Genomic DNA, 26,246 nt, shown 5'->3' on the forward strand with positions numbered 1-26,246 from the left:
GACCCCACCTGACCCCACAGTGGAGGTTACAGTAAATGGTGTTGCGTGGGAATATGCAGCCTCTCTGCTGGTATGTCTGCCTGCCAGATTACGCGGTGACTGAGAGGACTTTGTGGGATTACTGCACATGAGCCTGTCTGGAGGCTGAAGTGGCCCCACTATGTGTCTGAGGGGGGGTGAAGGATGTTCCCTGATGACTGTGTCACCTCACTTAAAGTTGTAAGAATACATAATGCTGTAATGACAAAGCTGACATTCAGTGTGTATTGCCCTTTTTTCTTTTTTTTCGTTGTTTTTCTTCCTTTTCCTTTTAAACAAATATATACATTTTGGCAGCAGAGTGTACAGCCTCTATTTCCTATTGATGGTGCGACTGTGTATATGTGACGACTGCCTCTGTATGTAGCCTGTGAGTGATGGACATGGTAATTGGTGGCTCCTTTTTGTTTGGCTGGATTATTATTGTAGTAATACTAGAGTACTGCAGTGCTGATGGTTTAAGCCTTGACAATGAGCATTCGCACATTTGTCTCTTATTCAGTCTATAAATGATGATAATGAAGCCTCCCTGTGCGCCTGCCCTGCAATCATGCCAATATGATTTCAACTGGTATTAAGGGCACTTTTATTCAGTGAGCACTGTGCTGTATTTTCCTTCTTCATTCAACAATATCAGGAGCTGTGATAGTTTTATTTTTGTGATGAAATGAGTCAGACAGGCACTTTATTGCTGCTATTGGAAATCAATTTATTAATCCACACATACATAAACACTGATGCAACAGAAGTATATTTCTGCATTCGCTAATGACACGTAATGAGCTGCGCCTTTTTGTCAGATTAGGCAAAACGCTGAAATATGTTCATTGTTAGAAAATGTAAAACACAGTTATCACCTTAGTTAACTAATAATATGAAACAATTTGAATTTTATATCAAACAAAAAAATAGAATTAATATGTTATTCATTAGATAATAAAAAGTAAGTGTTGTAAGTTGTAAGTGAACTGATAAGATGCAACGAGCCAAGTTTCATATCAAATGATACAAAAACGAGAAAAAAAAGAGTACAAAATGACATGCTTCCTGGTTAATTCCTTATTTGAATTTCTTGGAAATTAACTGGCGACACGTAACAAGAAAACTATCAAGGAAGCATGTGACGATGTCGACACTCTGGAGAACCAAATTACCCAGTAATAAAGTGAAACTTTGTTGAATAAAAGCCAGCATTCATGCACTGGCTGTAGCTCAGCGGGTAGAGCAGGTCGGCTAGTGGTTGGAAGGTTGCTGGTTAAAATCCCGGCTCCCCGCTGAGCTGCATGTCGAAGTGTCCTTGAGCAAAATACTGAACCCCTGCACCTCTGATGTGCAGTTGCCATCAGTGAGGGCCCTGCGATGAGATGGCGACAGGGTGTACCCTGCCTTCGCCCTGGGATTGGCTCTAGCAAAAAACCCCTGCAATCCCATAAAAGGGATTAAGTGGTTGCCGACAATGTCATGACATGTATTAATGTGTATTTTATATGTATTATTTTTTAAATCATATCTTTCAGTATACAGCAATATTGTACAGTGTTTATTATTATACTGTAGAGAACGCAAATAAACATCAGGGCAAAGTAAGATCATGATAATTAACCAGGCGCTGACCAGCTCTTCACAATACTACAGGAATACACGTTTACCAAAGTAAAGCAACTTTATTGCACACACTAATTTAGTTCCACATTTTCCTCGTTGGTCTCTGCCAGAGGAAATAAACTCCAGTAGATCTCAGACAGCCAACTGTGCAAAGATGCCAGCTGGCCGCATCAGCTTGAGTCCAAACATGCTGCAAGCCATCTTCAGTCTGCAGACTCCTGTCTGTCGGAGAAAATGTCCCTTCATTCTTCATCGCCAAGGATAACCTGACCAGCGAGGTTCACAAAACAAGACACAACCTGAGGGACTTTCAATCCCTGAGAGAAAACATCAGTTGACACCACAGCTCGTGTTCTTTTTTAAACTTTTGATAATAATTTAACTACACTATTACCTACATCATATCTATATTTTTGTTAAGTTTGATTATAATTTTGTTTGAGTTAATCTGTTTTAATAACTTCAGTTGTTCATATGCCACAATTCCACATCTGTTGTCAGTGGTGTACAATAAACTGTAGTGAAGACGTGGCAAAGAGTTCATTTTTCACTGTCAACTTAAATCTGAGTTTCAGTGGAGACTCCCACTAACACCCAGAAGGCCACACAAAGCGTTGCGTCAAAGGCTTCTTCCGTCTGGCTTCGGGCACAAGGCAGGAGCTGATGGCGAGATTAAATTTGCATCAGACTTTAAACATCTTTGTCCTGCTCAAGCTGTGCTGATGCCAACTGGACATCTGGGTCATTTTTGGAGTGACCACTAGTTGCCCAGGTTGTCCTTGGCACCTTAGTGGATTACACATGAGTCAAGTCATGGATTAAAGCTCCATTCAAGAGCATGAAGCTTCCCACTGGCTGACCAGAGGAGGTACAGTTGCAGGTACTAGTAGGAGCAAACACACTCTCATGACAAATAAAGTGAGGTGTTCAAGGGGGGAAAGTTAAAACGACTTGGGGAAGACAAATCCAACAAAAAACATTCATTTTTCATCTTTAAAAAAAAAACAGTAGAAAACATTTTATTGAAATCGATACTGCAACAGACACAAACACGTTACAACACAGAGTCCTATCTCACCAAAATCTAAGTCGGGTCATTGCATGTGCAGACTTAATGATGAGTGGATCCCTTTTCTAAATCCTCCGACGTTTACAACAGCTAAAGCCCCCTAATAGAGCTGGAGGAGCTGCGGCTGAGCGGCTAAAGCCTGCAGGCTGACGTCAGTCCATAGTTGTGGGAAGTCCATGACGGCGCTGAGCAGGAAGCAACACATCCAAGTGTCTAACACGACAGCAAGTAACTCTGACTACAGAGCTGTTGGAACGGTTTAAACTCACTAATAACTAGACCATGAAAATAAACTTGGTAACACAAAGTATCATACATCACATTACAGTATAGTACATTCTTGTTTAAAGAGGATTTCACACAGAGTTTCAGGAGGAAATCAGAGGAAACAAAAATCCAACAGAACAGAGAAAAACCCCAACACGTCCCACAGGACACGACACTGATTTGAAATCAAACCCAACCTGTGCGCGCAGCTCGCGTCACAGACAGTCATACATGCTCGTCGGTCTTTGTCAGCGGCAGGGTCAGGGGATGCTGCGGGAAACGGATCGCCTCACTGTTGCGCCTCATGTACGCGTGGCCGCTGATGGGGTACCACATCTCCGTGAAGGTCATGCTGGCCACGGTGATGGCGCAGCGGCCCAGCACCTTGAAGCCGGACTTGCGGTAGAAGGGGATGAGGAAGTCCTCGCACATCAGCACCGCTCGGCGCACATTGGGCAGGCAGCGGAGGTACTGCAGGTAGCGCCACATCAGGATGGGACCTTTGCCCTGCTGCCTGAAGGTGCGGTGGACAGCGAGGACGTGGATGTGGACGGTGGAGCCGCGGGGCTTGTGGAGAGTCAGCGCGTCCTGGAGCAGAGGGGTTGGAGATCAGAATTACTGACCACACGCACATTTATGTATTTATTTTGGCGGAAGTTAGCGATGAGATGGAAAGGTACAAGGTGCCTTACTGTGGTGAGTCTGTCCTGGTCCCACAGAGAGCCGATGATAAAAGCCACCAGCCGGCCCTCCTCGAACCAGCCCATGGACAGCTCTGGACACAGCGTGAGGAAGTGACGCACCTCATCCAGGTGGAGGGGACACTCACCTGACACTGAGATAAAAGCTGAGAGAGACACAGAGAGAGGGGGGAAAGTGTGAGGTGGACGTGCGCAAAAGTAGTTTGGCACTACTTTTACGCACACCAAATTCGGCACAAACTGCTCAGCACACCTTGAGATGGGTGTTTAATATAGATGTATTGATTTAACACTGCTTCTCTAAGGTGTAAAGAAAAATTATATCTGACTAGAGGCTGCGTTAAATACTAAAAAAGATAATTAGATCCGTCGATGCCAGAAATGGTTTTACGCACAGCCCTCTATCTGCGTAACGCGTCTTTTCACTTAGCGACACTTGAGAGCGGGTTTGTCCTCCAGCAGAACGGACTTCTGCTTCAGCATACGACTGTGTGATAAGAAGGGTCACTTACCTTCACGCTCGATCTCAAAGACGCTTATGGCATCCTGCGTGTTGAGCGGCCGGACCTCGCTGGCGGGCAGTGTGTGTCTCCTCTGGATACCAGGCGAAACAGAAGGTGCTGGCTGCATTGGTTTGATGAAAGGCTGCGCGCCAACCACTGACATCATATGATTTTGAAACTCTCTCTCTCTGTCGCCCACCAAAAATCGTCGGGTCTTGTCTCCTGTCTCCTCTCCCGCTCGGCAGGATCACCCCTGGGCCCTGCGAGGACAAGCGGACAGTTTGTGCCCCGCTTTATAGGACAGCTCCGCCGGCTGTGATTCACCAGATCATTTGCATTTGAATGTATGATGTCAGTGAATGACAGAAGGTCAGAACAGTGCAGGTCCATTAAGATCAACCGTGCAATTAACTGCATCCATTGGTTTTTGTCTCTAAAAAGAATTGACAGTTGATAATAATAAACGATTTGCTGTGAGGCACCACCTCCTGCCCATTGATAGCAGGCTTGTGACAGCAGCGGTCTATAAAAGTTGCGTTTGACTGAGAGAAGTGCCACTAAATATTCATGATGATTTACATTTCAAGGCATAACAACCAATAAGTGGCACAAGCTTATAGAATTATGTTGATTCCTCACCAATAAAGTGAATAAAAAGCCCACAGGCTGAACACTGAACACACACTGTTGTCAGTTTTCCAACACACTAACAAAGCTGCAGTGACACTTACCTGTGGATGCTGAGGTGTGTGTGTGTGTGTGTGTGTGTGTGCGTGTGTGTGTGAGGGAGGCTCTGTTGTCTGACCAGCTCTGCTCCTCTGCCTCTGTCTCACCACCACAGACGTCTCTCTTCATTATCAAGTGATTATTACTATGAGTCACATGATGAAGGATTACGGGAGTTGTTTCCACAACTCTGCGCATTAGAGGCCCCTTATCTCCTCTCTGACAGAGTGAACGCTCTCACCTCGCTGTTTGTTTCCACCAACAAACAGTCACACCGTTTGTGATCCAGCACCGGAAGATTACAGTGATTGTTTGGTCTGCATCAACGATGGAAGATGGCGTCATTGTATAGATACTGTATTCCAAGTAAAAGTCGTGCATTTAAAACCTTACCTGAGTGAAAGCACACGAGATTTATTTGCAAAGTGTACCCGATAAACTACAACTGATATGTTATAATGTTTACGTCATTCAGTTAAGTACCGAGTTTACATTCTACATTCTAGCCATGGGTACCAGCTTTAGCAGTGTTATTTTGTATCACACTTTGCTCTAAGAAGCTTGTTTATTCAGTTTTGAAAAGATTTCTGAGGTTGTATTATCATAATTTGTTAATACAACAATTTTGAGTTCACCAAAATTACATGGTGCTCCTTTAATCTTGAACTACTAATTGTATACATAAATATAGTGGAAGAAAAACTACAATACTTCTATCTAAAGTGATGTACAAAGTAGTATGAAATGGATAGCAGTGCAGTACTTCTAAAAACATACGTTGTTACTTTACACCACTGGTATTTAATTATTTGGACTTATTGTCTATTTTAGTTTGCCTTTAATCTCTCTCTCAGACACACACACACACACACACACACACACACACACACACACACACACACACACACACACACACACACACACACACACACACACACACTAGTTTACACAGCTATCCTTGCTTGGACTTTATATTGACCTCATTCCTTGTGTACAGCCTAACCCTAACCTTAGACTAATCTCAGTTCACACCATTCCCCAAACACTAATGGTTGACACTCCAAGCACAGTGATGCATTTCTCATCAGATGAAATCCAGTCACTCTGCAGGTCATCAGGGTGACATCAGGAGGTGCAGGCGAGGGGAACAAGCACCCAGGGATATAAAGACACATTTCTTGCCAAACGTTCTCCTGATGCTTTGGAGGTCCTGGTGGTGTGTAGACCCATCTCTGAGGCACATCATGAAACCTTCAGTCCCCAGCCATTTTGGGTCAAAATGCACAATGTTTGAAAAGAAAATGCGTGCGATTGCTGTCATGATGATTGACAATATTTTCTTGCCAAAGCTGAAATTGGATGACATTATGAATGTGACTCATAACTCATAAACTCATAAAATCTAAATGGCATCATTGTGGACTAGCTGACTGTGACTGTGAGCTGCCTTGTAGCACTGAGGCAACAAGGCAGCTTACAGTCACATTTCTATATCCGAATGCAAGCAAACAATTCTCGCATAGGATTGGAAAAAATACTATCTAGTTACATATACTACTTATATAACTAAACTGAGTCATATGATGGACAGACTGTATACTGTAGACTGATGAAAATTTTTCTCTCTCATCTTGATCTGCTCCTTTCAAATATTGCAATGCTATTACTTTAGCATTTGGAGGCATTTAATACTGGTCCAACTGAGGATAATGATCAGCCACACACAGGTGCTCTCACTGGATTGAACTTTCTAATGTGTGCATGACTGGATTAAGAGACTTCTTAGTTTACATCATGTGCAATTTATGTGTGTGCTTTAAAGAAAAGCACTCCTATCTGTGATCCAGCTCATCTCCTGTTCATGTTACTGAGTCCTTTATGCTAACTGATGATGGAAGTTGCAACTCAACAGCCCTGCAGCCTGACATGGAGGGGTAAGGCTCACTGAATATATCCCAGACACTGAATTCTGAATGTAAACAGGCGACTTATGAGAACAGTTTGAGTGGATTGGGCTCCATAGACTTTATTGTATTATATAGCTCCTAATAGCTCATAAACTGTACATGTCATGATAATGAGCATCGGTACAGTTGATAGATGTGCAACACTGAGCATTTTGAGACACGAATGGAGTTTGCACTGTGTGTACAATAGCAGAGATATAAATACAGTCGATGTCTATTGGATTGTTTTTAAATCTTAATAACTCAAAAAGTATAAAAGTTATCCATAAGAAAAGTCATAGCACCCATCTACAAAGTACCCCACACAGTCTGACGTATCAATCATCGCGGTAACAGAGAAGCTGTAGCAGAACATACAGATCAAAGAATATCAGTTTCCTACTAAGATCTTATTACATATGCAAATGTATGAATATTTTATGAAAATACCTTCATGAAAATAGGCATGGTTCAATATATGAACAGTATATGTGGCATAAATGGGTTTGGAGATTTGGGAGCAAGGAAAAGGCACAGAAGAAGAAGAAGAAGAAGAAGAAGAAGTAGAAGAAGAAGAAGAAGCAACAGGACATGCATGTGATTGCCGCTTTCAGCCCTCGCACTGTATAATTACAAGTCAACACTGACCTACTGTCAAACCAATACTGTCAAAAGAGCAACGTGTCGTAGCACTGAGGCAACAAGGCAGCTTACAGTCACATTTCTATATTCGTATGCAAGCAAACAATCCTCGCATAGGATTGGAAAAATACTATTTAGTTACAGTTACTACTTATATAACTAAACTGAGTCATATGATGGACAAACTGTATACTGTAGACTGATGAAAAAATATAGTCAGAGGCTCTTTTTCTCTCATCGTGATCTGCTCCTTTCAAATATTGCAATTGGAGGCATTTTAAACAGCTAAATACTGGTCCAACTGAGTTTCTTTCTAATGTGTGCATGACTGGATTAAGGGGATTTTTCAACATGTGCAATTTATGTGCGATTTTTAAAGAAAAGCACTCCTATCTGCCATACAGCTCATCTCCTGTTCATGTTACTGAGTCTTTTATGCTCAATGATGACGGAAGTTGCAATTAAACAGCCCTGCAGCCTGACAAGGAGGGGGTAAGGCAGAGTAGTGCTTCTTACAACCTTGAGGAGGGAGAGGGGAGCGTTGGGGTTCCAACTGCTGGTGTATGCTAGGGTTAAGGGTTCAGAAGTAAGGACAAGAATATGCTGGGATTCAGATCACGCTGCGTGTGTGTTTGGAGAGAACAGATCTATCCAGACATGAGCTAGAGGGAAGAAGAGGGTCCCTATTCAAGCTGGGAGGGTCTAAGTATTTCTTGTTGTAGCTGGGAGCGAAAAGTTAAGGCTTCCTCTCTTCTACTCCGGCTGAGGCGCTGGTGTCTCATTGGCATTGTTGTCTGTGATCTTGTTCTCCAGCTCATCGTCGGACAGCAGGTCCAGAGAAGTTCCCTCCGACACCTGAAGCTGACGTCTGCCTGAGCGGCTGGAGGAGAAGCTGATGGGGCCGCCACGCCTGCAGGAGGAAGAGTGGTAGAGGTATTTGATCAGAGACAAAGGCAGAAGAGCAGCAAAACCTAGAGACGGAAACGATTCATAACTTCTCGCGGCCGGCCACTGATCAAGCCAACATATCTTCAAAGGAGATTGGGCTCATTGATCTGCTCATTGTAAGGAGCTATATCTTTGAAAACTCTCCCCAGCGATAAGGAGTGATATTTTTAGTGCTTTTAGGCTAAAATAGAAATTTACGATAAATATAAAATGAAAAGATAAATTGTGAATGTCAGATTGTGGATGCATTCTCTTTCTACGTCATACCTGAGGCGGTTCTTCAGTGTGTGAACCTCGCGGCTCAGACCCTCGCTGGCCTCGGTGGCGTCATCCAGCTCCCTCTGCAGTTTCCTGCGTGAGGCGTTGGCCCTCGTGGACTCCTCCTCGGCCTCCTCCAGCTGACGCTTCAGCTGCTTCATACGAGAGTTAGCCTTCTCCACCTGCACACACACACACACACACACACACAAAAAAGGACAAATAAATACATTACAAAGAAATAGAATGTGTGCTTAAAAGTCAGCAGGGCAGTTCTCTGATGTGAACTGTAGGAGGGTGGAGGAGGTCTGTGTAAGATATAATGCTGGACGACTGGAACAAATTAGAACTAATGTGAGGCCGAACACTAACTGAGTGTTAGTGTCAACAGTGTCAGACATACCTGTTCTTTAAACTGGTCAGCATGGCGGCGCTCATCCTCCACTTGCATGCAAATTTCTTTCAGCTTCTTCTCGGTCCTTCTCGTAATCTTGTTGGCTGCTGCTCGCTCCCTTTAACAGACATCAGCGAAGGTTAAACATACAAAGCAGGATTTAATCGTCTAAAGCTCAACCTTGATCCCAGATCTGAGCACGGTTTCTATTTTTTCATTCAACTGTTCATTAGTTAATGCGAGGAGAAGTGTATTGAATTCTCACTTGGCCTCCTGCTCCAGCTGTTCCTCCAGCTGTGCTATCTTGGCCTCCAGGGCAGCGATGGAGGCCTTGAACCTGCTCTTCACAGAACCCTCCAGCTCGCCCAGCTTGGCCCGCAGCTCCTTGTTTTGACGCTCCAGCTGCTGGCGAGCGTTCTCGCTCTTCTGGCCTGTGCTGCGCTCCGCACTCAACTCTGTAGTCAGAGTGTCCACCTGAGGGACAGATGGAGGGAAGGAGGTAATGGACGGAGGAGGAGTGATGATCTGCATTGTGCGTGTCTGCTAATAATGTCATCATTTATCAGTTTGCACGGGTTAATTGAGAATTCTTAGTCTTGAGCAAAAAGGGATGAATAAAGCTCTACGATGAACCGTCTCACAGTACTAATCAAATATCACACCACACCTGCATAGTTGTCTTTCTGAAGCGGTCGTTGAGCAGCTCCATGTTGCCCTGCTCCTCCTCCAGCTCCTCCTCCAGCTGAGCGATGCGAGCCTCCAGCCTCCTCTTCTCATCCATCAGAGCAGACCTGGCACAAGGGAAACAGTTCAAATTGTGACGACATTCATCACGTCTGTGTTGACAAAGACCCAACTAACACAATCTCTTTACTTCACTCCATGTGCTGAGGATTTCCTCTGGAGCAAGTTTTTGACATAATATTTATAAAAATGTTGCTATTAACCCTAAAACACAGTCAATGTCTTTAAAATGTTCATCAAGAGCCCAGGAAGTGAATGTTAAAGAAAAATTATGATGACTTATTGCCTTTATTTTATTTCACAACAATAAGCTTGAGGGCACTTTTGACTAATACAGGCTTATTTGTCATATCTGATTTTTTTTGCTGGTTATCATTATGTTTTTTATTCACTTTATTTACCTGCCTCATCATGAGGATGAAAAATTGACATAAAATTTGCTTAACAAAGCAGAATAAAATAGCTTAGGTTTGCTGCAAAAACAGTACAAAAACGCTGAGTCCGAAAGATAATGTTACATCTGTTTGCTGCTCCATAAGCATGTTCAGAAGATGCATTTCTCGACAGATCTGTGTTCAATCTGTGAGGCTAACTCACTTTCCAGAGGTGCTGTTTGAGATTTCGTCTTGCAGCTCGTCCCGTTCCTGTTCAGCGTGGCGCCGGCCCCTCTCAGACGCCGCCAGGTCCTGCGGAAAGATGAAGAGTAAATCGTAAATTCTCATGATAATACAGCTGATACATAAATCTAAAAAAACATGAAAACGAATACCCTCCAATCCAAACTGCGCACATTGTAACCATGCAACAAAAGAGACATCCTGTACCTCATGAAGCTGCACGATCTCAGCCTCCAGGCTCTTCAGTTTCTTCTCATTCTCCTTGGATATGGCGAAAATGTCATCTCTAGAAGCTCGGGCGTCTTCCAACTCCCGCTGGTAGTCCTTCATTTGGGCCTGAAGGAGGAAACATATTGCTCAGAAAGGTTGCTCAGTGTAGTAAATATAACTAATTCAAACTGAAGTACTGAATCCGTACCTGTAACTTGCGCAGCTGCTTGATGGCCTCGTCTCGAGCCTTGTTGGCTCCCTCTATGTGACCCTCTATATCCTTCAAATCCATCTCCAGCTTCTTTTTAGCAGCTACAGCCAAAGCTCTCTGCTTCCTCTCATCCTCCAACTCTGCCTCCATCTCTCGCACCTGACGGGAAGCCAGACAAGTTGTTAGTTTTGTGGGAGCACATTGTTGTTGTAACAGTGTAAGGTGTACTGTTAGGTGTTATTCTGCACCTGCTTGACCAGCGCTCTCTTCTTTTCATCGTTCTGGTCGTCCCGGCCCTGAAGGTCTCTCTCATACTGGGCCTTCATGGCCTGCATGTTGACCTCCAGACGCAGCTTGGCATCCTCTGTAGCCTGCAGCTCGTCCTCCAGCTCCTCCAGCTGAGTCTTCATCTCCTCCAGCTGCTGTTCCAGAGTACGCTTTGACTTCTCCAGCTCATGGACCTGACAGGGTGGAGATAAATAAAGGATGATTGACTCCTGAACTCTAACAGAAAATAATTTGTGCTTTATCAGTCTTAACACTCACATTCTTGCCGACGTCATCCTTAGAGCTCATCAGATCTTCCATTTCAGCACGAAGCTGCTTGTTGACCCTCTCTAGCTCCTCTTTGGCCTCCAGCGCCTCATCCAGAGCTCTGGTCATGGACAGAGCTTTGGTCTCCTTCTCTCTGGCCTCAGCTTCGGCACGGTCGCGCTCCTCAGCATAACGAGCCGAGATGCTCTTCTCCTCAGCCAGCATCTACACAGGAGGAAGGCATCACATTGTGGATCAGGAGCTTCTGAAAATGTTATTTGTGAAAAATCCTGAGACCTATCGAAACTGTAAAACTTGATCATTAAGTTGGACAACTTATAAATAAATATTTGACAAACTTGCAAAGTCATTCCAAAGTTGTTTTCCAGTGTCTTCAAAAACCAGCAGAATATTCCTGGTAAAGTGCGATCTCACCTGGTCGAACTTCTTCTGCTTCTTCTCCAGGTTGGAGACGATCTGCCTCTGGTGATCCAAGTCTACAGTTATATCATCCAGCTCCTGCTGCAGACGGGTCTTTGTCTTCTCCATCTTTTCAAAGCCGATGGTCTTCTCTTCCAGACGCTGGCCGGTCAGCTCCAGGTCCTTCTGAAGCTTCTTCTTCACCTCTTCCAAGCCATCTATTACTCCACTGTCATCCTCCAGCTTCTTCTTGCTCTCTGACAGCTACAAACAAACAAAACATAAATCTGAATAAAAGTCAAGGAAAATAGTATCTAAACAATGTTTTTCTACACCAGAGGCCACCTGTTCTACCTGAGCCTGCAGGGTCAATATCTGTTTCTCCAGATTCTTGCGCGCCTCCTCGTCCTCCTCCTGCTGCTCCTGCAGAGTGTTCTTCTCCTCCTCCAGCTGGCGTATACGACTGCTGAGGTTTAGTTTCTGACGTGTCTCCTCTTGGAGCAGCTCCTACATGACAATGAATATTTCCAGTTAGTTTAAAAGAAAGGATGCAGTAACTGTGGGTTGATGATTAAAGGTACAATAACGACCTGTGTGTCCTGTAGCTGACTTTCCAGTCCAGCAACATCTTTGGTCATCTTGATACCCTTCCTCTCTGCGTCTTCCAGTATGGCTGACACATTGTCCAACTCAGTCTGCATAGAGATACACCAGAGTCACACCAAGTTATCGACCCAGAGTAAATGTATTTGTCAAACACATCACATCTTTAATTTGATCTTATCCAACGTCCAAATCTTACAATGACATGTGGTTCTAACCCATCTGCAACTGTACAAAGTCATCTGCACGATGCATTTAAGTGTCTCCCGAATCTTTTTACATGAAGACTGGAGTTAATCGTTAAGTATCTTATTTTCCATCATAGTTGTGAGTTTCATCTTCAAAATCCATATCCATCCAATAAACAAAAACAACAACATCCAATCTACACCAAGCTATTTCTGAATATATTTATCACAAAAACAAAAAGTTTGACGGCTTCCAGTGTATCAAATCATATGTTCACCTGCAGCTTGTGTGTGCGGTCGGCCAGTTCTGACTTGGCCCTGTCTCCCTCGGTGACCCTGGCCATGACCTCCTGCAGCTGGGCCTCCAGTTTCTTCCTCTTGTGTTCAGACTCAGTCTTCCCCTGCTGCAGGGCCTTCACCTCGCTGGTCAGCTCCTTGTTGGCACTCTCCTGGCTCTGCTTGGTCTTCTCCAGGTTGGCCTTGAACTAGACATAATCAACAAAAATGAGTGTGGTCAGGCGATGAAATGATGATGCTTTTTGATGGATTAGCTGATCCTGTGATATTGGACAGTGGAGCGGTGTGTTACCCTCTTGGCCTGCTCCAGCTGTTCAGAAAGCTCTTCCAAAGAAGTGGCATGCCTCTGTCTTATCTCCTGGATCTGAGCTTCGTGGTTTTTAGTCTCCTCCTCAATGGTCTTTTTAAGCTCGGCAACCTCCTGTTCACGCTTGGTCCTACAAAGTTAACAAAAAGAATATTTTCAAGTAAATGCCCCCCCTATCTATGATATATCTCTAAAATGAAGAGATCAGTACCTAAGTTCCTGCTGGGCAGCGGTTGTATCAAGGGTGTCCTCCAGTTCTGTCTTCAGGGCCTCCAGCTCTTCACTCAAGTCCCTCTTGAGTTTCTCAGCCTTGTTCCTGGCCAGTTTCTCTGACTCAAGGTCCTCCTGCAGCTCCGACAGCTGAGCCTGCAGCTCTCTCACCTGTTTGAGAGCGTTGTTCTTCTGGCTAACCTCGTCTTCACCCCTGTTAATGAGAACAATTAATAATGTTGATAAACCTCAAGTGAGAAGTGGACACAATATTGACAATATTGACTGTGATGGTACAATAGTGGAAGAACATAAATTACTTATAATAATACACTGAAATAAGGTGTAGCTGAGTTATTTTGTTAGTGTTTGAACAATTATTTGACTTAGCTACTCGTTCATTTTACATATGTTGACAAACCCAGTGGTGGAAGACATAATTAAGTAAAAACATCAATACTAATGCGTAAAAATATGTTACAAGTCCAAAGGTAATACAGTCAAAATATACTAATAATATACCAAAGATAAACATAACTTTTATTCATTTTATGAACAATCATTTCAGATTATATAGTATTATCTTATCTTATCTTATCTATAATTTAGATAATTTGAATAATAACTGCTTAGTACTGATGCATTAATGTTTATATCACTTTAATGGTGCAGTTGTTAAAGGTGGAGCCAATTTTGATTATTTTATATTCTGCTGGGTAGCCTAAAATTAATACAATATCAATATTTATTTGTTGATTTATATTTAGAGAAAAAGATCTGTTAAGTAGGCAGTAACTAAAGTTATTCAACAAAGGTAGTGGAGTAAAAAGTTCAATATTTGCCTAAAGAATATGGTGGAGTTACTGGAAATTCTCAAGTAAAGTATATTTACCTCAAGATTGCGTTTAATTATGGTACTTGATTTACAGTATTGAGTTACATTGCACCGCTGGAAATACCCAATTAATCATAGTTTATCATGGCATTTTGTGGTTCTGAATTATTCTATCTTTTGTGTTTTACTAAAAAAAAAAAAAGAAAAAAAAATGAAGTATGCATTTAATGTTCCTGACTGAACTCTGGGTGGCAGCATAGTCGCTGTTTCACAGAGCAGCTGATTCAGGCTGTTATCCTCTGACACGCACTCTTAAAGCAGTTGTGTGCTGTAAAGGCAGATTAATACCACACATATAACATGTGCACCAATGATACGGTCAGCGCAAACACATTCCAATGCAGTGAGAATCAGTGAGGAGATACAGGCAGCATGTCAGAGGGAAGCACAACAATTAGTAAAAGCTCAAAGGCTATTTTTGTTTCTTTTTTTTACGAGATAAGATCACAGCTGTCCACCTGTCTGGAGTGTGACCAGTTCAATAAAATGGCAGGCGTGTGTGTATCTTACAGTGTTTAGTTTGATGACCGCTCTGTACAGCTATGTAACACTTAGCTCAGACTGACTCACATCATGAAGCAGAACCTCACTGGCTCCATATCAAAGCTTCAATCATCCATATTTAGCTCATTCAAAGTTATGTGGGAGTATGTTGATGGTGATCTGCTTTAACAGGCACTGAGCTGTGGTGTCACCACTCCTCTCTGCGGTGGTCCCGGTTTCTCCTACCTCGCCTGCATCATCTGCTGCTCATCTTCCTTCTTGGCCATCTGACCTTTCATCTCCTCTATCTGGGTCTGCAGCTCGCTTATCTGATCCGTGAGGTCAGACGTCTCCCCGTCCAGCTTCCTCTTCGCCTTCTCCAGCTCCTGACGGGTCTTCTCCTCCTTCTTCAGTCTCTCTAAATTAAAAGATGCCACAATAGTTTAACACGAGGAGAAGAAGAAGAAACATATTTTCATCATATACTGATTCAAACAATTGTACAAAGCACTTGTCCACTTTATTGTTCTGTGTATTCTGTGTTTCATGAGTCCTTTACCCTCCAGTTCGACCAACATCATCTCCTGCTTGTTCTTGACCTTGCTCAGGTTCTTGGCCTTTTCTTCCTCTTCGGCTAACAGCGAGGTCATCTCGTTGATTCGGTCGTCCACCAGCTTCTTTTCCTAAAGGAGCGAGATACAGACAGGTAAGAGCACAGCTAGTGTCTCAACCCAGCATCTACATATTTGAATCATCTCAACCTTTTCGGCTGTATATCATTACACTGTGCAGTAAAGGAGAAAAGCTTCTTAAAGACTCTCTTTCTCCCTCTGTCTATCCGTAACACTTAGCTTGAGTGCAGACCGTCAGAGCCTTCTTCTCGCTCTCACCTTTAGCAACTTGGAGTTCTGGTCCTCTAGCAGCAAAATGTCTTCTTCAAATTTTTTCATTTTGGCCTCAGCTGTCACTTTCTCCAGCTGCAGCTTCTGCCTGCCAGCCTCCTCTTCATCCAACTGTTCCTCCAGGTCCTAGGCACACACACAATTCAATCATACAGGCAAACATAATTTACATGTTTTGGGAATTTAAGTAATTCTACTTGGAAATATTTTGGCGGACACACCTGGATGTGGGACTGCATCTTCTTCTTCTCATTCTGCAGGCCTTGGCTCCTCTCTTCTTCCTCCTCCAGCCGGGACTCCAGGTCATGAAGGATCTCCTCCAGTTCTTGCTTTTTGGAAGCCAGGCGAGCTCTCATCTCCTCAGCCTCTGCAAACAGCTCGGTCTCGGCTTGGAGCTGCTCTGCTAGGATGTTCTTCTCCTCCATCAACTACAGATACATACCATTAAAACCTCAAATGACGCATCTGAAAAAAAAAATATAATGTCTTCAGATTTTAGATCGTTGCTGACCTGCTGGTGTTTCCTCTCCATCTCAACCAGCTCTCCCTCCACTTTGGTCTGCTTCTCCTTCACCTTGACCAGCTCCTCATCTTTTGCCTGCATCTCCTCCTCTTGCCTGGTCACCTGCAGCAGGGGCTTCACCTGCAGGTAGAGATGGATAATTATCTCCACTGATAAATCTCACCAGTTACATGGTGATCAGTGACCTCTAGAGGCAAACACACAGGGTCTGTTGCCTTTATGACATAAAAGCAAGCACACACCTTGGTGAAGAGTCGCCACCATTGCCAGTGACGCAACTTCAAGTAGGCAGCGCAGTTCCTCTGGAGAACCTTCAGAGCACTCAGCTGCTGCTGCTTCTTAGCAAAGGCCCTGAAGCATTACAGCGAGAAGAAGAGGGTAAAAGTCTGAGTAGAACAACGGCAGAATCTAATTTTCTGTGATCAAATACATGTAAAAGACTCAATTTCAGTAGATCTCAAATGCAGACAGCAGCAGGAGTGAAACCCTTACTTGCGTGCAAGGTATCCCCGACAGACGGCCTGGAAGTAAATGATAATGTCAGTGATCTTCAGATCCCTCTCTTCCTCCAAGTGGGCCAGGACTCCCGCTCTGAAGAAGATCTTACTCTGGCCGATACGGAATAGGTTGCCATCCAGCTCCAGAGCTTGAATCTACCAAAGACAGAGAGACACATTGAAGGGTACAGGGAGAGAAAGGGAGATAAAACAGCATTGTAAAACCTTATTTAGACTATTGTTGATCACATTTTAATAATTTCATGCCACTGTCTCATCATTAGACTCTGAGGCAGCAGGCGAGATTATTTCATTTGTCCTTACCATTCTCTCACAGGCCTGCTTGCCATCCATGAAGCCCTTGGGGATGGCGTTAGGAGTTAGGATCTCATACCTGGACAAGGAGAAGAGACAGATGTTCTGACTTATTAAAAAAAAATTTTCACCATCTCTGAAATATTTATCTACTTCTGACAACTATGTTTATCTACTTATGGAAATAATGTGCTTTTGTTTGATAAAATTCATGTTGTTTTACACCATACTAGCTTCAGTTACCTCTGTCTGAACTCCTGGAAGACGATACGGTTGGGGAAGCCCTGTCTGCAGATACGGATCCCCTCCAGCACACCATTACACCTCAGCTGATCCAGAACCAGGTGGGGGTCCAGTTTACCAGCCTAGGGGCGGAGGGAGAAGAAAGACATAGATGATGAAGAGGACTTGTATGAAGAGGACATGTATGGGTAAAGGTCCAGCATAAATAAATGAAATGAATTTTAATTAAGATGTATTTAAGACCTGTGACCAAAGATGGAATGTATCTGTCCTTTTTAATATATTAGTGATTCTCGCTTATTTGTGGTCAGTCCATACAGTACAATTGGATCTCTTCTAAACCTGACCCCAGGATATATTTGAACTAGATGGTGTCTTTGAAACCAAAACTCAAACTTTGTTAGGTCAACAGATTTAGTGGAGCAGATCTCAGACCAGCTGGTACAGAGGGTAGGTATGAGCATTTTAAAACTCACCCTCTTCTCGTGGTTGGGGATGATGCAGCGGACAAAGTTGGGATTAGTGTTCCTCAGTGTGGCCATGAGCTTAGATAATTGCTCCTTGTACAGCTGTCCCACAGTGCGGAACATGCCCTTCTTGGTCTTGTAGGCGGCACCAAACGCTGTCTCGTTCATGCCCGCAACCTGATCCAGACCCACGATTCGATCCACTGGTGATGAAGATTGAGATGAAGACAAAGAGAAAGAGGACTATATTAATGTAAGGAAAGGTCACTCATTTACTGATAAATGTAGAGCTCTCCAAAGAAAAGTGCTTTTGACATGAATTTAGAAAAGAGAAAAGCCACAAAATGACTTTTAACCTTTCCTTGGTGTTTTAATCCAATTTTATCTGTTGCCAATAAAGGTTCAACTGAGCAGGATTTACTCTTTTCTAATTTTTTGAAAAAGCATGAAGACAGACATGATGTCACACCAGCTGTGACCAGAGACCATCAGCTGGTTTGATATTACAGGCAACAAAACACGCAGAGCTGGTTTCCCTCGGCCAGCCTACTAATGACTAATACTAATACAATCCTTCATTCAAAAGTGGTTTTAAAGCAGGATCTGCCTGAGGATAAAAGAGGGAGGTTTTCAGGTCGTTTTATATTATCAGAAAAGCAATTTGCATAAATTATTGGTTTGATTTATCGCATTCTTGTTAGGCACAAATATGCATTTAAATTAAACTTCCTGCTTCAGGAGCATCTTTGTGGTCCAGTAAACATTTGTCACTTCATCCCTTAGTGTTAATTTGTCCTGGCACTCTTCTGTCAACTATCCAATACAAGCAAAGAGAAATACACTTAAAGGAGCCCTATGCTTTGTTAACATACAACAGTTATGTTTACATTCAGTTACTCAACAAAACACATTGTCCTTAAGTTCTAAAAAACTTTAAATGCATTAAAAGATCTATTTAATATTTTATATCTTTCATTATGTACATCCATATTTACTAGCTTGCAGTCTTCTTCATCCCCATCTTTGCGGCCCATTGCAGTATATCTAGGTGAGTTACCTCCACCTGTTTATAAGTGAACCTGTGCTCAAATCAAGGACATGACCCCATTCACATTTGCATGACAGTTCAGCAACACAAACGTCTCTCAGCTCATCTGTCTTTTAACAAAAAAGATTAATGATACAGAGCTGGATCAGATGTCTGGCATGCAGTTTCCTCAGCTGTTCCATGTTTTTTAGACCAACGCTGGACAGAAACTTAAATGCAATTCTGCATCCACTTATTCCTAAAAATTAATCTGGGCACTGCTATTTCTTTTCATCTTAGCTCTGAAACTCATGCACCGGTTTAAGTCTGTTGAATGCAAAAAAGTTATTGTACTGTCACCGAGATATTTTTCTTTATGCAACTGTGTCAGTGGACAATTTATCAGTGTAGCTTTGCATGAACTAAATATCCCCAGAATGTGCCCTTTTTAGCAACACTTTCTCTAAGCACATTTCCTTATTGTAACACTTTTAGTTAACAAAAAAGTACAAAGCAGTATTAAAATCCCTCCACCTGACCATGTAAAAGTTGAATTACAATATTTCCTGTCCACATCAGCCTTTTGATAAAAAAAAACTGTATTGATTTGTTTTCTGATGAGTGAATTAACTTTGTACACAAAGCTTTATTTTTTACACAATTACAAAAGAAATGCCTTACCTGGCTTATCTTTTAACCCAAAAGATGTTGGAATAATTATTGTGGCAGTAAGTCTGAAGGTAAATATGCCTCCAGCATTCATGGCAGAATGAAATGTTTTGGTATCAAAGGTTTTACACCTGGATTACAGCCATGCAAAGCCAGAGGGGAGCTTTTACAGGGGCGCACACTGCAGCCATCACGGGACAGGACAGGGAACCAGTGATCCCTCCAGTGCAGAGGATGAGGAGAAGCCAGTGGTACACAAAGGTTAAGTGTTACTATGATTCACCTGGAGCTTCATGGAGCCCAGACACATTGTCATAGAAAGAGGCTCTCTGAAACGTCTGTATGTCTACAGCAACAGAGACACGGACAGAAAAAGAAGACAGGAGAGTGAGAGAGAGAGAGAGAAAAAAGTTGGCATGCAGACACATACACCCGTCATTCATACACCCACACACATACAAAACTTTCACAAGCATTAATTAGCTGTTACAAAGAGGACTGAAGAGTGACGTATCAGTTAATTCACTGTACACTGTTCAAAGCTAGTGTTGGGTTATCATAGCTGAGTATTAATGAGGTGAGAGAGTAGACCACCAAGTGTTATATAACCATGTTAGTTTCCATCTGAACTCTGTGTGATTTAATAAATATACAAATGTTAAATCAAAATAATGAATCCAAAGGCTGTGGTTCTGATCTGACTGAAATATCAAAACTGATTTTGAATGCTTTTCTTTCTGTGTCTCCTTTGCTCACTCCACAACAGGTTTGCTGTGTCACATGGTTCTGGACTGATAAGGATAGCTGCAGGTTTATTTATACATCAGATTAAATCGTACAACAATATTCTTTTGTACCATTCAAAGCTTGATGAGCTCCTATGAGGCAAAAGAAAATCTTGGGACACTCACCGTCCTTCCAGAGCTCAGCCACAAACTTGTCAGTCGACTGGTGCAGCAGCGTGGCCACGTTGTCATTCAGGGGATCCATGTTCTTCATCAGCCATTCATCAGCTTTATAATCCACCTGAAGAAATACAGTCATTCCTCAGATTTACTTTACTGGCTAGACAACAAAAGTAGTAGACTTGTAAACATGTCGAATGATGAATAAATTACAAAAATGAAAATAGTTCTAGGCAGGTTAAGGTGTCTTGTACAGTTTATACCAATAACAACCACGGACCTCTGTTATAAATTGGTTATGCAAGGTTTGGTATCCCACCAGCAAAAACAAAAAAACAACCCTGCATCAAATCAGATTTCACTCATGAACCTCACTGTAGCCATCTGATCGTGATCCCTTCGTTACTGTTATATCCCAGTGTCAACAACGTAAAAGAAAGAAATACTTTGAAAATACACTTTGAGACGATTGGCTTCCAGTATCTGATAAATGAACTCTCGTCTGTTGCTTCACCTGCCTGCAAAGTATGCTGACTCAGTTAACTGACAGCTCTAGTAGTGTTTCCAAGTACCACCAAGTTGTTTTATCTCACAGGCAGCACCAGATGTTCAGCTCAATGCATGATAGGCGGCAGATAGTTTACCAAACAATGGCACACAATACTGACATAAGCATCACTGTTGGGTTGTACCTTACCTATCTGGTACTTGCACTAAGTTTAAAACAAAGACTTTATAGATAAAAATCACCAGAAAACTCTCTTTAAATTATTATCTGTCACAGCACAGAGGCATCAAGCCTTGAACAGGGAGCCAAAAAAGTCTTTACATAACCTCTTTGTAACTGACTGCCAGCACAGTTAGTTCTTACTGCACCATACTGTGTTGATGGAATTAGTTTCTGTAACATGATGTTGATTTGTACTTATATGTGTTTTCCGAACGTCTAACACACAATGAAAAGCATTGGATTGGATCCGAACATAATAAGTATCTGACACGGTCGGCAACCTGAGATGAGGAATGTAAGACCTCCAGATGGGTCTCATCAGAATCCTGGAAAAGCAAACTCACTGTGTTAGCACTTGTTCTCCTCTTCAGTATCACTCTGTTGAGCTGGATTTATTTAATGAAGTTCAAATTTATTGCTGGCTCCAGGATCAAATTGTGGATGAATCTGAGGTTTTCACCCGTTTATCGTGGTAAGGCTCCCATCCAGGACTGATGTTTAGACATTGTGTTCATATACACATGTGCAGGAGAGGAAAAGGAGACAGGTAAATCTAATGAAACTATCACTCAGGGGACAATATCGGCTTTCAAGCTGCGGCTGACAATCATCCTCTCTGGAATGCTTTGGAGTATCGTTTTCTCTCTACAGATGGCAGACCACCACACAAAGGTGAAAGTTAAAAACCTCTGTTATGTAACCGCCAGGCACCGAAGACTAAATCTCACACCAATGTGAACCAGATGTGGGCTTCCTACGGCAGCAGTCCGACAACTGGGCTATTGTTCTCAGGCAATGACCTGGTAAACGGCGCCTTGGAGGAGCAAAGTCTGCGCCTCCTCGAAAAACTTCAAAACAGGTCAGAAACAGAGTTGTTGCATGAGGTAAACACATGCGGATAAATCTGAGACAATAAAGGGGACATGATGGATGTTTTTCTGTCTTTTTTGTAGTTCTTAAGAGCTGTCCTCTAAGAGCAGCAGCATTCTTATTGAGTAGTAGGTCCAACCAACCACCATTCCCCAGAGAGCAGTCAGAATGCAGGAAACCTTAATGGGCTGAAATACATACCCGCCCTGCGTAGTGAATGATGCAGAAGTCGGCTTTGTCCTTGAGCTGACGTGGCTTCTGAAACTTAGTGTGTGTGCCCTGCTCCTGGAGCACCTTGTCGATAAAGGTCTTGTCTGTGGCCTTAGGAAACCAGCACTCCTCATCCAGCAGCGCGAGGATGCCAGGCGGATTATTCTGAGGAAACAGAAGTCGTTTGATACAAATGTATGTAAAGCAGACCCACAGAGTCATTAACACAGATGGAGAACACTGACCGGCCTCTCAATGAGGTCGATGCAAGGCTGCAGGTCCAGGCCGAAATCGATGAAGCTCCACTCGATGCCCTCCCTCTGGTACTCCTCCTGCTCCAGGATGAACATGGTGTGGTTGAAAAGCTGCTGCAGCTTCTCGTTGGTGTAGTTTATGCATAACTGCTCAAATGAGTTCAGCTGAAAGGAGGCAGAGGACTGTTAGAACCCATGACATGTTTTATTGTTGCTAACTTTATGATTCTGTTAAATCCATGTGCAAAAGAACAAAACCACAACATCTTGCTTATCAAAGCACCTCAAAGATCTCAAAGCCAGCGATATCCAGGATGCCGATGAAAGACGCCCCCTGGCGTTTGGTCCTGTCCAGAGCCTTGTTGATGCGGTGGACCAGCCAGCGGAACAGTCGCTCATATGTTGCCTTGGCCAGAGCTTCAACAGCAAAGTCAGCCTGAGGATAAAATAAAGAGCACAGGACCATGAAGAGTAACTTTGAAAAACACCATAAATAATACATAGCCCGCTGAGCCATGAGAGAAAAAAATAAGAATATAAACTTTGTGGCTCTGTTATAGTTTGGAGTGATTTATCATGGTATGACGTCAGACCATGGGCTACAGTCAGGAAAAAACATTAGAAGGACGTCTATGACACATGAGATTGCAAAAGTTCACTATAGACAAAAAGAAGTTAGCACAGACATCAAAATAATATATGATCATTGGAGGCAAACTTAGTCCTCAATGTTAAAGCCAGATGAAACGTTACCTGCTCTTTGGTCTGTGCCTTCTGTACATAGTCTCGTCCCACTTTGATCCTCGGGGTGAGGATCGCTCTAGTGAACTCCATAACGTTCATTCCAAGCAGGTGGCAGAGCTTCTGCGCCGCTGGGAGTGCGAGGACAAAGGAAATATATTGATTGGTAAAAATGCAGAGTGCACACTGTTTCACATATATGGGGAATGAGAATTGTGTGTTTTACCATCTTCAGCATTCGATTCAAGATTTATGCTAGGTTCAGATAAGTAAATGACAAATCAGATAAAATAGACCTAAAGTAACACTGCCTTACTCCTTTTCCTAATAACCCAGGATATATGACTGTAGCCAAATTCTACATATTATGGCAGGGCTAAAACCCAACAATGGGTCAGGTTTTGTTTAAGTCAGTCTAAGATCTGTATATTTATTTGTTTTCACTCCAGTACAACAGACAAAACAGGGCTACATTCCTTCACTCATGCACTCATTACAGTATTTCTGTATTATACAGAGAAGCATGTGAGTACTGCATCGTCCAGACTGTTGGAGCACCTGCTGGTGCTGACATCATCACAAGATTACATTCCAATATTATAACATGAGCTCACACTGAATGAGAATTAGTATGTATATATTTGGAAATGACCATCTGTTTTCCAGCAACTGTTGTGATGCTGGCTGAGGCGACATGGTCACCTAATTTTTTCAAACCAATGAATCATGAATGACGCTAGCGTGGATGTGTTTAACTTTAACTGGACGCTGTGTGTTTACCTGTGTTCTCAGGCATGGAGGCCTGGTCAGTGTTTCTCTCTTTCTTAAAGACAATGTTGCCGAACTGCAGCACTGCAGACACCACCTTCAACATGCCTGGCAAGGACAAGATAACACTTCATTGATCTCCAGGGTAGGAAATTAGGTAATGGCAAAGTAAGAGTGGACACAAAGGGATTTAATTACAGAACTAGAAGGAGAATAAGAATACACTGTTTCAGGGCACATCTGGAAGTACTGTACAACTCACAGACAATCTCGTCATGCGTAAAGCTCATGATGTGCATGGCATCCAATGTCTCCTGGAAATTATCCTTGTCCTGCTGGCCAGGGATAGGAATGTTACCATTTGACAGGAAACGGTAGCTGTTAAAGCCTTCGAGGAGCAGGTCCGCTGGAGAAGGACAGGAAAGAAAGATCTTTTAAGTTCTCTTTTCAGAGTATCACTCTTAAAGTGTATTATGACTATGCTGCGTGTGGATTTTGCCCTTAAAAGTAAAAAACTGAAGTAACTGTTGGATGGTCTGTGTTAGATTTGCATCTATTTTCAGTCTAGACTCAGGAAGAAAGTGGATAAGCGGGGAAGAGATCCAGTGGCTTTTCAAATCCACTATTTCACAAGAGAAATATGCTCTAAGTGTCCACTGAAATGCCTGTGCACATTCTGCCTCACCATGAAACAATGTACTAACAAGCTTAATTAAAACTTAACGAGAGAAAAAGATTAGCTGGCTGGTGCTAATTCAAACCAGCTTTCTTTAGCTCTACTGCTCGCCTGAAGCAAATTGTCACAAACGACCTCACCATCATTGTTCTCATACTTCAGTTCTTATGGCGGTTGTCAGACACTCACTTCGAAGATGCTCTCCAGCCCCTGCCAGCAGGCGGTAGAATATGTGGAAGGTCCTCTCATCTTTGGCCTGTCTAATGGCCCTCGACTTCTCCAGAAGGTCTGAGAGCAAAGGTTAAGGACTGACCAGGTAATTAAAGCATGGGCATCAGGAAACTGGTATTGTCACTGTAATTATTACAGTAAATATTATTTAAAAAAAAACAAATTTCTGCTGATGAGGAACAGAACAGTTTAGCCATATACCCTATGACCTGCAGTTTGCGTGCAAGCACTTTCTGCTCAGTGTTTTCAGGAATCATACCAACTATTTTAATACAAGAATTCAAGTTCAAGTAAACAATTAATAAATCCAAATAGAAATCGCTGGGGAACCATACTCTGTCTACAAGTGCTACAACAAAGAAATATTCATGATTTTCCTCACCAGGCATAAATAAACTTAGTAAAAATTGAAGGAATAACAATAAAAACATGGTTTCTTCAGAGCTAAGGCCCCTAAGGCTTTGTCTAGGGAATATTCAGAATTGGAATTCTTGTGGTTAAGCATAAGCCTTGGTGAGTCGTGTAGCCTGACCGCTGCCCTTAGCTCTAAACTCACTGTGTACTCTGTCCGTTAGCTTTGTTGAAACAATCCTTTGACCTCTTGCTCCCTCAGCCTGTCCCAGTGATGAGGATACAAGTTTCAATATTGGCCCCAACAATGTAGCCTGTCACGTCAAAGTTGACTCTGATGAACTTCCCCTGCAGGAAACAAAACACATATTTATGTTGAAAAACAGTTGTTGAACTTGCTGAAACTCCACAGGTTTGTTAAAAAGCACAGATCTGCATGTACTGTACTGTATGTGTCATTATTTCTTCTCCTTCATATCTTAAATACCACTTTGTGGACTGACAGAGACACAGTGTAGTGAGTACAGAATGCCTATATTAGGAAAAGCCAGGTTACCAGGTCAGAAAGAATCTCCGGCATGTCTGTGGTTTCCTGACAGTGAATGTGTGTTTGTAAGTGTGTGCCCATCTGTCGACCGCTCTTCATCACTTCTCCTCTGAGGCAGCCGGTGATTCATGAGGTCTGAACACCATGGCGGTTAATCTCGGCCACATGGTTTACTTAGTCACACAGCAATTTAAAATGCTTAGAGCAAGAATTGTTGTGATTCCTGTAACGCACCATTACAAGATCAGAGACAACAAACTATTAAAAGAGCAGAACCAGACCACTTTATAATGCAAGATTTTTTAGGAAATTATAAGAGAAAAAAGGCTCATAAAAAAACAAATAAACCAACAATTTTCCAAAAATGTACTCTTAAATACTTAAATACGCTAAAGTTAGGTTATCAACTTTAAAATTCCAATCCTTTAACATTTATTAAAGACTTGGAGACATTTTGGGAAATATGTATAGAATATGTATAGACAAATTCTACTCTCATTCCA

At 42.6% G+C, this 26,246-nt stretch overlaps 2 protein-coding genes across 9 annotated transcripts in view; both read right to left on the reverse strand.

Annotated features, from left to right (window-relative positions):
• Window positions 1-2,550: 2,550 nt before the first annotated feature.
• LOC119014811 (serotonin N-acetyltransferase-like) lies at window positions 2,551-5,403 on the reverse strand. 5 transcript variants are annotated; one of them, XM_037090296.1, is made up of 4 exons: window positions 5,304-5,403; window positions 4,194-4,444; window positions 3,673-3,827; window positions 2,551-3,568 (listed from the first exon to the last, which is right to left on the reverse strand). In XM_037090296.1, the coding sequence occupies exons 2-4, from the start codon at window positions 4,348-4,350 to the stop codon at window positions 3,206-3,208; spliced, it is 675 nt and encodes a 224-aa protein (XP_036946191.1). In that variant the 5' UTR covers window positions 4,351-4,444; window positions 5,304-5,403; the 3' UTR covers window positions 2,551-3,205. The 5 variants fall into 5 exon arrangements, with proteins under 5 accessions (XP_036946191.1, XP_036946187.1, XP_036946189.1 ...); XM_037090292.1 differs by lacking the exon at window positions 5,304-5,403 and adding an exon at window positions 5,152-5,251; XM_037090294.1 differs by lacking the exon at window positions 5,304-5,403 and adding an exon at window positions 5,018-5,100.
• Window positions 5,404-6,910: 1,507 nt separating this feature from the next.
• The window catches only part of LOC119014808 (myosin-10-like), a 52,544-nt gene continuing 33,208 nt past the window's right edge, over window positions 6,911-26,246 (reverse strand). For 2 of the 4 annotated variants that reach the window (XM_037090285.1, XM_037090284.1), the window contains 36 exons: window positions 25,481-25,544; window positions 24,804-24,902; window positions 24,201-24,344; window positions 23,951-24,046; window positions 23,183-23,301; window positions 22,713-22,865; window positions 22,421-22,594; window positions 22,167-22,340; window positions 20,372-20,486; window positions 19,744-19,806; window positions 17,774-17,967; window positions 17,298-17,419; window positions 17,064-17,133; window positions 16,735-16,895; window positions 16,485-16,593; window positions 16,231-16,362; window positions 15,941-16,147; window positions 15,708-15,845; window positions 15,377-15,500; window positions 15,064-15,235; window positions 13,441-13,653; window positions 13,215-13,359; window positions 12,904-13,110; window positions 12,425-12,529; window positions 12,189-12,341; window positions 11,850-12,098; window positions 11,427-11,639; window positions 11,129-11,341; window positions 10,878-11,039; window positions 10,667-10,795; window positions 10,440-10,528; window positions 9,766-9,889; window positions 9,364-9,572; window positions 9,108-9,216; window positions 8,714-8,886; window positions 6,911-8,408 (listed from right to left, as the gene is read on the reverse strand). In XM_037090285.1, the coding sequence (XP_036946180.1) occupies window positions 8,252-8,408; window positions 8,714-8,886; window positions 9,108-9,216; window positions 9,364-9,572; window positions 9,766-9,889; window positions 10,440-10,528; window positions 10,667-10,795; window positions 10,878-11,039; window positions 11,129-11,341; window positions 11,427-11,639; window positions 11,850-12,098; window positions 12,189-12,341; window positions 12,425-12,529; window positions 12,904-13,110; window positions 13,215-13,359; window positions 13,441-13,653; window positions 15,064-15,235; window positions 15,377-15,500; window positions 15,708-15,845; window positions 15,941-16,147; window positions 16,231-16,362; window positions 16,485-16,593; window positions 16,735-16,895; window positions 17,064-17,133; window positions 17,298-17,419; window positions 17,774-17,967; window positions 19,744-19,806; window positions 20,372-20,486; window positions 22,167-22,340; window positions 22,421-22,594; window positions 22,713-22,865; window positions 23,183-23,301; window positions 23,951-24,046; window positions 24,201-24,344; window positions 24,804-24,902; window positions 25,481-25,544 (5,280 nt within the window). In that variant the 3' untranslated portion in view covers window positions 6,911-8,251. The remainder of the gene's footprint in view (window positions 8,409-8,713; window positions 8,887-9,107; window positions 9,217-9,363; window positions 9,573-9,765; window positions 9,890-10,439; window positions 10,529-10,666; window positions 10,796-10,877; window positions 11,040-11,128; window positions 11,342-11,426; window positions 11,640-11,849; window positions 12,099-12,188; window positions 12,342-12,424; window positions 12,530-12,903; window positions 13,111-13,214; window positions 13,360-13,440; window positions 13,654-15,063; window positions 15,236-15,376; window positions 15,501-15,707; window positions 15,846-15,940; window positions 16,148-16,230; window positions 16,363-16,484; window positions 16,594-16,734; window positions 16,896-17,063; window positions 17,134-17,297; window positions 17,420-17,773; window positions 17,968-19,743; window positions 19,807-20,371; window positions 20,487-22,166; window positions 22,341-22,420; window positions 22,595-22,712; window positions 22,866-23,182; window positions 23,302-23,950; window positions 24,047-24,200; window positions 24,345-24,803; window positions 24,903-25,480; window positions 25,545-26,246) is intronic. The other 2 variants (XM_037090288.1, XM_037090287.1) reach the window with 1 other exon arrangement.

Source organism: Acanthopagrus latus, chromosome 23 (genome assembly GCF_904848185.1).
Source record: "Acanthopagrus latus isolate v.2019 chromosome 23, fAcaLat1.1, whole genome shotgun sequence".
In the NCBI taxonomy this organism is placed as follows: domain Eukaryota; kingdom Metazoa; phylum Chordata; class Actinopteri; order Spariformes; family Sparidae; genus Acanthopagrus; species Acanthopagrus latus.